The 12,976-nt window shown below is 32.0% G+C and overlaps 1 protein-coding gene across 1 annotated transcript; it reads right to left on the bottom strand.

The window, feature by feature from the left end:
* Positions 1 to 1,490: 1,490 nt before the first annotated feature.
* LOC110017944 lies at positions 1,491 to 10,263 on the bottom strand. The gene is made up of 3 exons (XM_020715116.1): positions 10,034 to 10,263; positions 4,181 to 4,235; positions 1,491 to 2,111 (listed from the first exon to the last, which is right to left on the bottom strand). The coding sequence occupies exons 1-3, from the start codon at positions 10,229 to 10,231 to the stop codon at positions 1,864 to 1,866; spliced, it is 501 nt and encodes a 166-aa protein (XP_020570775.1). The 5' UTR covers positions 10,232 to 10,263; the 3' UTR covers positions 1,491 to 1,863.
* Between the last annotated feature and the right edge of the window lie 2,713 nt (positions 10,264 to 12,976).

Genomic DNA, 12,976 nt, shown 5'->3' with positions numbered 1-12,976 from the left:
GACTTATTGTATTCAATTTTACTTCACCTTTTATAAATAATTTTTATAAATAAAAAAATACTACAAGCCGATCTCAAGTTAGTTCAAACCTATTCAGATATAGCTGAAAATCGGCTTAAAAAAATTCGAGCCACAATTTCAACTCATTTATTTCGATTTGATCTTGTTCCGAGTAAAAATTCGAATCGATCTCATTTATTTTGATTCGATCTCATTCAGAGTCAAAATTCGAACCGATTTTTTAGCGATTAATGATCTTTCAGTCCAAATTCACAGTGCAGTTCGTGGATGAGTTCTGAAAGGGAAGTCTGATATTACATGCCCTATGATGCTTTTATTTTTAAAATTTTCTTGTAAGTTATGTTATTTTTTTAAATATATTCAAAATATTATTTGAACATAGTCCACACCTTATTCAAATTTACTAATTTATATTTACTATTATGCTCTTATCATACGCATATAAAAACATTATATTGCACATTTTATAAGTATAAAGTGGGAGGTGTCACGAGACCAATTATTATGTAATTTAGAACAACGACATCAATGTCTTGAATATTTAAAGGTAATGACACATCATTTTATTATTGAATTTTGTGTTCATTAGAATATGAATGTGCTTCTGAAGATTAATGAAAAATTGATCTTAACTAATAATTATAAATTGGAAATAAACATGATGCTGCTTTATGAGAAAGATTTAACTTGAAATGATCTTCAAGAGCATATTTTTATGGAGTCCCAATCATCATCATTAACATACATTTCTCTTTTTTAAGTGACATAAATGTGATTAGATATGTCAAATCTGCAAATTGCCAAACAAAAAAATTGAACAGCAAGTTCATCATCATCATCATCATCATCATCATCATCATCATTTCTAAGACTAGTTATAGCCAGGCTTCTTTCCGAAAATGAATGCCATCGACCTCCACTTTTAAAAACAAGGGGCATTTACATACTTATCTCACAATTCCTATGTATTTATATATCTAACGCCTATACTTCTTTACATTTTCATATCAAATCAAGAGTACTTCAATTTTTAAGAAGTGGAATATAACTTTTCATGCACAAGTTGGTGTGTACAATTGAAAGTTTAGGGGTTATATATGTAAATACAAAAGCATTGAGCTCATTCCTTCCTAAACAAAAATTTAAATTTAAATTTAAAAATAAAAATCTTAGCAGTGATTGAATTTGTTAGTCAACTCAATCAAGATATCGAAAAAATTGAACCAAAATCAATGAACAAAATTGGCCAAAAACATTCCGAAATAAAACAAAATTTTCGAACTGAACTGAACCTACCTGACCATATTGAGCAAATTCAATGTTATTTGTTAATTAATTCAAAGCCTGATTATCAGCCCATCATTGTTCCAACTATTGGATTTGAACTTGAAAGCCAAACTCTCCGGTCTATGTTACTAGGTTTGGCATGGCATCAAATAAGTCTAGAACTAGAGTAAATCATCACAATAAAAACCCTACTAATGCTTGAATAACGCAGTTTACAACATGCTGCACAGGAAGCAGTGATTGAGCACTTTGCCCTTTATATTAAAAAATGGCCCTAAAACTGGCTCCAGATCGCATAATTTCATCAAAATTACCGCCAAAACATTAAATTTTCATTCTAAGAGAGATGCAAAGAGAAGGGGAACGAAGATTTACTCGATAGAAGCGCGTCAGGCTAGCGCACTTTCTCTCGACACGCCATAGAATTCAGGGTTCCGACCACCAAAGAAGAATAAGTGAACCACCAACGAAGAAAGGCCCTCGAACTCTCATTCATTGATGTTCAACAATTCTTTTAGTTCTTCCTTATTTGCTCCAAAATTTCCTAAATGCTTCTCATTTCTCGGAAATGCTTTTCACATTATCCAGAAGGGATTCTTCTGACAAACCTTTGATGCCATTTTCAGCTGGGTCCACACTTGGTTCTGGTAGCGACACCTGCTTTTCTCCCTCTTGCTCTTTTTCAATTTTTTCCTCCTTAACAACTGAAGAAAAAGGTTCTTTCAGTGAAATATCATAGCGCTTTGAGAGAGATGATGTCTCACTCCTCAATTCTTTTGTTAATTCTGCCAAGGTCTTCATTCCTACAATTTTTTTTTATTCACAAGAATCTGTGAGATATATATTGGTGGAAAATAAATGAACTTGAATTATGATAAATACGAGCTTTTGTATTTTGAAGAAAATGTTTTTCAACCTCATTAGATTGGATGCGGATGGATCTCCCAGAGGATAAAAATGTATAGCAGTGTAAAATGCTGTATGATGATTATGCATCCATGTACAAGGAAGATTTAAAGCTACAATGATATAGAAGTTGTTGAAGGCCTAACAACTAATGTTGTTGCGTGCGGTTTGCGAAAGACGTTAAAATCAAGGGAACTTTACGTGCATAGCACACAATCTTAAGTATTTACATATCTCGCACTAAATATTCATAATTACAAGCACATTAATTTAGTGTTTTAAACCTCTACACTAAAAAGTGTATTTCACTTTAAGAAAATGATGAGTGTTAATTTTTATGTGATATTAAAGATTTGAGTGCTGTGTTATGAAAGTTTAGGTGTGAGATATGTAAAAACTTAAGAATTGTGTGTCATGTATGTAAATGCCCTTAAAATCAATAGATGTTGAAGAATGGATGAAAGGATGCTCCAACAACAAGGATCATATTGCAGTCTTTTAAGTATTCAATATGCTAATGACAAACTTGTCTCTTATAACATGGTCAGGGTTCGTTTATACATTCGAAACATGAAAATCGTATTTTGCCCTCAACTTACATTTCTTCGCTTATTGCATACATTAATTACATCTCTCCACTATGAAGCACAAACGCTAGAAAAAATCATCGGTAACCTTGTTGGGCAATTGTTGGACACAAACACCACCTCTTAGGCATGCTGTAACAAACTGTTTTTCCAAAATTTAGGGTCGGAGGTCATCAGGATAAATCCAAACATGCCCAAACTCACATTTATGATAAATGTATTTTTTATGAACTATCTTAGAAAACTATATTTTTGTCGATGAGCATTAATGGTGATCATAATTTTAAGGCCAGTGTAGACTAGTTAAATGTACAGCAACATGTTCATTTTATTTAGACAGTTATATAATTATTTTATTTTTGCATTTCTTGTGGACAACATAATGCTGATATTGAGAAAATAATACCTAATGGTTAATGAACGTTGATGTGCTGTTGACAATTAGATATACTTAATAAAAATTAAGTATAACTGTAATTAATCAATATTTTTTGCTGGTTCATAAACTTTTAATGTGATATTTATGATATTAAACTTCATTATATGATACTTTTTGATAGAAAATATAACATTAGATGTTCGATTACACAATTTATATCACTAATTTATTAAAAAAAATACAATGTCCTTGGAGTGGCATTCCCTATCTTTTATGATTCATTGTTCCCCATGTTGTGTCCGCATCTCATGTTTATGCCTGTAATTCCTAGCATTTCTGCCAATTCAGCTATGAATATATGCAGAATGTAAATTTCTAGCAAAACTATTCTTGGTTAACTCCTGTTACTTCCATTTTGGCGTGGTGGATACCTTATATATTTACTGGAATTGAAAAATTAACGTCACCTTACCTATGCATGAAAAGGTGTATTTCACTTTTAAAAGTTAAAATAGCGGCACTTTTTATGTGATTAAAAAGATTTGGGTAATATAAATGTACCCCAAAAAAAAATTAGGTGTTAGATATGTAAATACATGAGAATTGGGTGGTTTGTAAGTAAATGCACCTTAATATAAAAAGATAAACTTAATGAGGATGAAAATAAAGAAAACTAAATCAACTAAATACAACGTGCCCTATAATTCACTAAGCCTTCAATATAACATATTTGAACTTTTTAATGAAATCAAATATAAAATAAATCTTCCTAATAAGTTTTTAGAATCATAATAAGGAATACTCTTCTTTGAATCTGCGAGTACTCAATGCCTGGTTAACTGAGCCACTAGAAAAGAGTAATCATAAGGAAGTTGATCAGTTAATGAGCTTCACAATCATGCATAAAAATCAACAATATCATTCTACTATGATCGACATGAACAAGTGGATTGACAACATATTCTAGAATATAGAAATAAATGCATTATGATAAACTCACGTATTTGAATTTCATGAGCAGCTTTGCTGTTTCTGAAGTTAGGGGTCCGGGAAACCTTACAAACACAAAAAACAGTTAGGCTTTTACGTGTGCATTCAAGGAAATGCATAGAAGCTTCTATTTTCTCCAAAACAATAAAGTGCACAACTGTGATCCAATTTTCTAATTTATAGAGAAAAAATTTCAATAAACATCATTCTTAGGACATAACAAATGGCACACCTTTTGCTTAAAAAATACCCAGCTAAAAGCCTAAAACTGAAGAAAAGTACCACAAAATATGTTTTTCTTTACAATCTGATCTTAAACATTACCTAGAATACAAGCTCTACATAATAAACTCTCCAAAGCAAAACGCTTGTGTTTTGGCACTGAGCCACTGATAATATTTTATATACATTCGAGTTGGAAATAAACAGAAATGACACAAGACCACCACATGATTATAGGAAAGAACTCTGAGAATCAATAGAAACAGTACAAAGAAAACAATGGAGAAAAAATTTCAAGGATTTGATATTGCTCTTATTTCACAAGAGGAAGGTATGTATGTATATATTCATTTACAACTTCTATTTTTCCATTGTTGGAGTTAAATTGATTACTTATATCAGGACAGTGAATACAATAGCACAATGCTAACATCAAATTTTTGTTTAGAGTGCAGTCATTAATAAAGATAATAATAATGGATCCAGAGATAAGTTTTTTTGAATCCGCAAACATCAAAATAAATTAGCACAGAAGGACAAAAGAATCTAAAGCTATTCTCAGGAAAAATAACACTATAATGTCTAGCAATTTCAAAGTTTCGTAATAAAAATATTTAAAATTTATATTTATGAAATGAGAATTAAACACACATTAAAGACTTTGAAAACAAAGATGTCCTTATCTAAGAAAATATGTCGAGTTGATATTAGTAGTGTGAGAGGTGAAGGAGCATGACATTTCATCTCACACGATAAGAATGCATAAACAATTTATTTTTTCTAGTATGCCACTATGTCCATTCGTCTTTACTAAAGTGAGATCATAAAAAACACACCGATCAATAAAGAAGAATTTATAGTTATGATCTTTGATAAATTTATCAATTAAAAAAAGGTTAATTGCAATGCATGAAATATGCAATACCTTACCAAGGATTATATTAGGAAAAATTGAGACATCTCCCTGCCTTGCAATAATTATTAAATTATTATCTATAACTTTTATTTTCTATTGTTGGAACAGGATTTATCAATTAAAAATATATTGATAAGACTTGTCATGTGACTAGTGGCTCATAAATCTAAAATCTAATAAGAGAGAGAACTATTTGAGGCACTAAAAATAAATAAATTAGAAATCAGTTATACTGAGCAAGCGAGTAATATCTTGATGATTTTTTCAAGGAATTGAGAGAACTTATTATTCTGTGAAATTCTACTGAGTTGACTCTTTTCAATTCTACTAGGCAGGTAGATCTCTTTTTTTTTTTTTACCTTTATTTCTTCCATAGTTTAGAGGCCTTCCACGGTGCTTCCAGCATTTATTTTTTGATTTTTTTAAAATAGTTGCACCAGAAATTGCATTTGAAGAAATTTGTCAATTTTTTGGAGAAAACTTTGTAATAAAAAGTCCCTCACCTTCAAATGTAAAAGTTATAATGACAAATATACTGAGTGTCAAATAATTGATCATCACCATCCTTCTATCTTCTTCAATCCATATTAGAAAAATCACTTCATTCAGAGAAGATTTTTTTTAAAAATTTTCTCTATTTAAAATTTAAATCCAAATTCATTGTTGAGTCCAACCAAGTACTCTGAGATTCTCTATCGCTCTAAAAATTATTTGAAGAACACTATCGCCTCACAGCATAATATTTTCGTCCAACACCAACAAACAAATATTTTTGCATCCAAGTATTCAATGAAAAAAATATATTTATTTTACTTGGTAGTTGTGAGCTTTATTTTGAATTAGAAAACGAGTGTGGCATCTTTCACATTAAAGTATGTTTGTTCAACTATATCATAAATCATTTTTACAGTAGAGAGGCACAAAAATAACCCATTAATCAGAGGTAGCATTGTATACTACAACCATATCATAATTATGGAATCAAGTTCTTCCAAAAAATATTAAATTTGGGTCTTTAGGACGTGAATTAGATTCAAAAAGTGCTAGGCCGTTCCCTTTGCTTTATAGATATATTATAGATATAAACATTTATAGATATAGAAACATTGTTCTGGCTGAAACATTTCTCCCATGCTAGGCCGTTCCCTCATAGAAACATTTATAGATATATATTGTTCTAGCTGAAACATTTCTCCCATGCTAGCTTTGGCAATTCAAGCATTTATCAACCATATGACAAATAAAATCACAAGCAGTAATCAAGCTTAAGGAGCACTAGAGAAATTTGAACAATTGTTTTACACTTTAGAAAAAAGGAAGACAGGCCAAATTATTTATATTCAAAAATACACGAGCTCAATAAGAATATATATTATGCTTTTGTGTCATGTTATAGTTGATGTCATCCAGCTTATTGCCCTTTACTGGATCAAGTAAAACACTCAAAGAAACTATCATTATCATAATTATTGGCATATACATAAAAACAAATATTTATTAATTTCACAAAAATCTAACATTCTTGTTCATTAAGATAAAAATCTGATAAACTCGCAATCATAAACGAATTATATAACTCTAAATAATCAAGAAATACACAAAATAATCAATTTTAAAATCTATGGGTTGCACCATAAAAAAATTGAGCACTCCATTGAAAAAATAAATAAAACTTTAAAAAAATGCATAAAAAATTTTCAAAACAATCATATATTTATTTATTTCGATAAATGAATTACCAATAAAAAAAATTCAATTTTCTTTGTGATTATTAGTTTAATCATTATAATAAAAAGTAAAATGGTGACCAAATATTAATTTGAAACAAAATATTGTAATCAATAAATGTGTTTAGTTTATTTGGATAAACTAATTACCAACTAATTCTCTCATTTAAATTATAAAAAAAATCAATTATTTAAAAAACTATTTTCAAAATTACAAATAGTAAAGTTATCATCTAGTTAAAATTTTATGATAAATCAAATCTGATGTGTCTACAAATTATTTAATTTTTTTTATAATATGAAAGTCTTTTGTTAATCAGTTGACAAATAATAAAAATGTGTTTTTAATAATCCAAAACAATGAAGCAAAGGTAATAACCATATTGATGTAAACAATAAATAATCTTTTGTGCTAGTCAAAATAATTGGTATAGAGTATTATTAATATAGTGTGAAATAGAACCATCCTTACAAGATGAACATTGATTGTATATCTTTCCTATCCTCTCTTGCATCGTTCTCTCAACCACCACCCATCCCTTGATAGCATGAGCCAACGTTGCTTACCTTTTATATTGCTCATTGTACTATACACCACATTGAGTTATTGCTATAGTCGCATCGCAAATACCAGATAATGTGGTATCCGCAACATGCCATCAACATACGCACTAGCTGTGTGTGTCATCATAACACGTGTGCTACCTTTGCCAGCTTCACTTTGGCATTTGACATGTGTTATCCCCCAACTACCATTGAAGAGTTGTTGTGGAATGATCTTCAATTGCGTCAAGACATCACACTTGCTACAATTAGGTTTGCTAATGCTCCACCTTTCACGAGTTGTGAGAATATGTCATGTCGCCGATGGAAACTTAGTAAGCAATTTAGAAACTTAAAAGACTTATTTTCGTAGCGATGTTGATTGTAGCTTGCAAGCATTGTTCTGGCACAAATGGAGATCCTCATTTCTTTGGTGGCATGTTGCTGCTAGAGTCAATTGGACAAATCCATGTTCTAAACTCTTAAAGAGTTATAGATCGCAGCCTAATAGAGGAGAACCAAGTTTATAGCAATTTCTATGTATTTTTCATCTAAAAAGAAACCTTCTTAATACATAACGAATGTGGATCCTAAGAATGTGAACAAAAAATGGGATTAAATAGTTAATTCATATCAATGTGAATGAAATACAACTTTAATTTATATTTAAATACAAAAAAACTAAAAATGAATACTCGTCCAAGTAAATGACCAACATTATATCAATTTAAATATCAGTACTCAAATATATATACCCAACATCTTCCTTGATATGGTTTCAATTATTGCAAAGGTTATTTTATGGTTTCCATTAAAGTTGTATATAATAGTAAATGCCAGCATCCATAAATATTTGAATTTTAAATGATAAGCATCAAACCTAATAAGAAACCTACAGCCTACCAATGTCATTAATGCAAACCTTGAAATTGACATAAAATCTCTTTATGAATGTGTAATATATGGTCTCCAAGGCAGTACCACCTTGATGAGTTATTCTTTTAATAAATGTTGACTATTAGAGATTTGCCCATCCTTAATTTCAAATATTGCCCACTTCTCCCTAAAAAATGCTCAACTTAACTTTTGCTTTAATTTTTTTTATTTTAAATTTTTTACATTTTTCTGCATTTATATTTTTCAATTATAAATTTAATGGTATTATTCAGCTACTTGTTTGTGTTCTTTCTCTAAAAATATTAATTAAATATATAATAATAATTATTATTATCATCATTTACTTATTATATTATTTACTTTTTAAACTTTTGCCCACCCTTAAAAAAGGAGTTGGTTCCGCCCCTACCAAGATTCATTTTAATCAATTCATTGTTATAGGGACCCATTGATAATTCACTATCAAATTCAACAATGTTCCCGAGAACCTTCTCTCTCAAACTTCATAACTTCGGCAAAATGATAAACCATAATTGCTCCTTTAGGGAAGTGATAATTCATAACTTATCCTCCTCTTGCTTTTGAGAAGAGAAGGATATCATACCACTAAAAAGCTCCAGCCACAAAACCCTGACTGCTTAATTTGGAAGAAGTGTAATGTGAAAGAGATGGAAACCAACTAGCCACTTAGAGGAGATGAAATGAAGGGTTTGTGGACTCCATATAGGATACACATCAATGCAGCCAGCAGCGGGATTTTAAGAAATGGGTTTGAGGATTTCTTAAAAATACGACGTGTTGTTTGGAGTGTTTTTGTGTGGAAGTTCCAACTCCATAGGAGCCAAAGCACAGGGGTTTACTGGTATCCTATTTTAGGTAGGATTGAAAGAAGATTTAGGTTACATCCTGTCAAACAGAATTTCTGAGTCTTTAAGTCAAACTGTTTTGATAAATCCTGCATCACCCCATTATTGATCAAATCCATTAGTTTTAGATCATATCATCGATAGGATTTGACAGATGTAAGAATTTCTCCCTCATAAACTTTCAATCATGAAATAAATAGTCAGACAATTTATCAAAAATTAATAAGAATAAAAAGTTCTCGGGCTGTATAATTTTTAGTTTTTAATACTCTCGAGGTTTACTAAATCCTACTGGTAGCCAAAGAGCTCCCTAACAAGCGAGAAGATGATGCATCCGTAAATTCCTTCTAATATATCCTACTTTACATTCCCATTTCTAATATCGATCTTATCACTAGCCAAACTCCATGATCGGCTTGCTCAACTTCATGAACCTTGAATCTGTATCAATCCCATTTTCATCTCACAAAATCCTAAATCCATGAGCTATTAAAACTCCAACCACCAATTCCAGCAGGTCCCCTCTCACTCTATACCGACACGGCACAAGGCACCACTATGCACCCTAATAAACCTCGAATCCAGAACTCAACAGGATGGACTAGCCCACGAAAATAAAAACGAAAACCAATGAAGAACGAACGGATCACTCCAATATTTCTAAAATGGTTGATAGAGAAAACAAATATCACCTCAACGAAAAAGGGTCGTAGCTCTTTGGCAATACTGCAGATCTTGAAATACTTAGAGCCACGGAATCCGTCGTGATCTAACTTCCTCTTCTTTCCATCTTGTTCTGCCGTGACGACGACGGCGGCGGCCGCGGCATTTGCGGGTTTAGAACGGGGAACTTCCTGAGCTTGTTGCGGGGTACTGGGTGGAGCTTCCATTTCACGACCCTGAAGCTTGAAGCACAATTATGCATTTTATGCAAAATGTTATGTAACCAATATAACCCTAAATTGGTAAGAATAAAACTTAATTTTGTTGCACCTTTTTATTGCGTAGGATATGGATCATATTAGTAGTAAAAATTTAGATTTTGCTTAGTTTATTTGATTGAGTGTCGCAGTTCCTCTAAAGTCTCTTTTAAAGTTGAGTGGATTGAATAGAGGAAAAATTATTACGTCTGTCGGACGGACACAGACGACAGACCTAATAATCATTCGAAATAGAGAAAGCGGTCTGAGATATATAAAAGTGAGGAAAATCATCCTCCGTATGAATGAGCTTTGGAAAATCATCCTAAAGGCTGCATTCCTAAAGTGCTTAGTTATGAGCATGCTTAAATTTGAAGTTTGTAATAAAATTATAACTATTATAAGGCACTTTAATGTTTAAGACTTTTGCTACACCCTACTTATCGTAAATGAAAAATGTCTTAGATTGACTAAATTATACTTGGATATTAGTTTATATTTAAGGATTGAGACCGTATTAACAAATGGTGGTTGGGCGATTGTTGAGGATATGACAAATAATAAGTAACAACATACTATGAACAAAATGCAACAATTGACATTGAAGTCATCCAACATAGGAGGTTAATGTCTTGTAGGGTGAGCAATATAAGTTTGCACACTACTTGTTCTTTTACATTTGACAAAATTAGAATTCATTAAAATAAACATTTGAGGTATTTCTATGAGAAATGCCTTGCATTTATGACTACTTGGTTTGTTGAAATGGAAATGTAATGTAAATGGAGTTCAGTGTGAATATAATGTAGTATATTTTGAATACTTAAGAGTCATTTAGTGAGGTATAAACTCAGTACATAAATTTATATTTTTTATTTGTTTTGAAGAAAAATTAAATCAATATGAAATATGCTCGTAGGCCACTGCGACCAACAATGACGGTTGGCTGATTTTGGTGGTTATGGTGGATGGATGCAAGGAGTGGGCGACACATGTTGGAAGGTGACGAGCAGGCGTCTAGAGCAGTGACAATTTTTTTGTGGCAATTGACGCAAGCACCCCATGGTGGCAGGCAGCCAGACAACTGGAGTGAAACAATATTCATAAACCCGATATCTGAGTGCATTTGCATATCTTCATTGGACCTAAAGTCTTTACAATTCCACACTTACCATTTCAATTTAACAAGCAGACTAGGCTCTTTAATATCCCTGACTCTGTTAAAAAATATTTAAGGAATATTAAAAAGTATTATTAATGTATGTCTGACGGTTCGTGATGATAGATTAATGAGTTAGCATCTTAGCGTTGAACAAAAATCTGACAAACACTGAAATAAATAAAGAAAAATAAGCAAGAGAAGACACCTCAAATTTTTACATGAAAAACTAAGAAAAATGGGGAAAAATCATGTTGTTTGACCTAATTGAAATAAATCACTATGAATAGTGAGCACACATGTATACTATTCTCTTGCATTAATGAAGATGGACTTACAAAAAACAATCAATGTTAATGTACATCGTAATCTTGTTGCAATAAATGTAGTATCCGGTGATGGCAGGCTGAAAGTGTTGTAGTCGGGTGCTATGGAGGTTGTAGTCTACCAGCTTGTCACATGGAAACACGGCTGAAAGTCATTGTAGTAGTTGACTTTGTGGACCGTATATGGTTTCTTTATGAGAGTCAGTTGGTCACATTGATCATAGTAGGATAGGGCATAGTGGTGATTGTGATGACCTTTGCAAGCCGCAAGGGACAAAGTCAGGAGCAACACAAGTTGTAAATCACGTAGGGTGTAGTTGGCCATATATATTGTAACGGCGTTGTAGTTGGTCATATATATTGTAACGGTGAGTTGTGATAACGTCCATAGGTCGCAGTGGCTAAAGCCGGGAGTTTCACGAGTTGTGGACCGCGTAGGCCGTAGTGGCAAGTCGTGGCATCTTCATAGGCTGCGGGCTAGAGTTGATGAGACATTATCAAACCGCACGATTTGACTTGGATTAAAGAAATTTTAAAATTGTTGGGTCCATTGTAAGTTTGCTAAAATATGAATTTAGGATGATTTTTCATCGAAATCGGAACATTTCTTTCTAAAAAAGTTATCTTGAGATCTGTGTTATGTTTGGCGGCGTATTAACTATTAAATATATATATTCAAAGTAGTTATGAATCAAATTTAAGATTTATTTTGTTTTGCAGAGTTAAATTTATAATTAATTAAGGAATTTGATTGTTTAAAATATATTATATTTATGGGGTATGTATTCGCAAACCAGCAGAAAAAAATATTGAAATTTTAATCAACAGCATCACTATACTCTTCAAATTTTCCGGCCGACAGCAATTTTCGCAGTAAAAATGAATATTATAAAACAACAACGGAAATCATCAATAAATAAATAATATGCCGCCATAATCTAGCAATGCGCAACTCTCAGCTTCAACCCTTTTCCCTGTAATTCCGCAAGAAGAATCAAGAAACTCCGAGCAATTTCTCTCATTAATGGCCGGGGAAACGAGAAGGGAGCGCTTCGTCCGGCGAACGACGATGGTGGCAGCCGCCACGGCCGCCTATTTTCTCTTCGTCTCCGACTACGGTTCTCAGGATGGCACCATGGACCCCGTAAAGTCGCTTTCTATCTCGCTTCATGAAACCCTAATCCTTGATTTTTTTTTTTTACTTCCTAGCTTCAACAAGTAAGTGGATCA

Source organism: Phalaenopsis equestris, unplaced genomic scaffold (genome assembly GCF_001263595.1).
Source record: "Phalaenopsis equestris unplaced genomic scaffold, ASM126359v1 Scaffold000002, whole genome shotgun sequence".
In the NCBI taxonomy this organism is placed as follows: domain Eukaryota; kingdom Viridiplantae; phylum Streptophyta; class Magnoliopsida; order Asparagales; family Orchidaceae; genus Phalaenopsis; species Phalaenopsis equestris.
The sequence above is the reverse complement of the archived record's forward strand: the minus strand, read 5'-3'. Positions and strand labels throughout refer to the sequence as shown.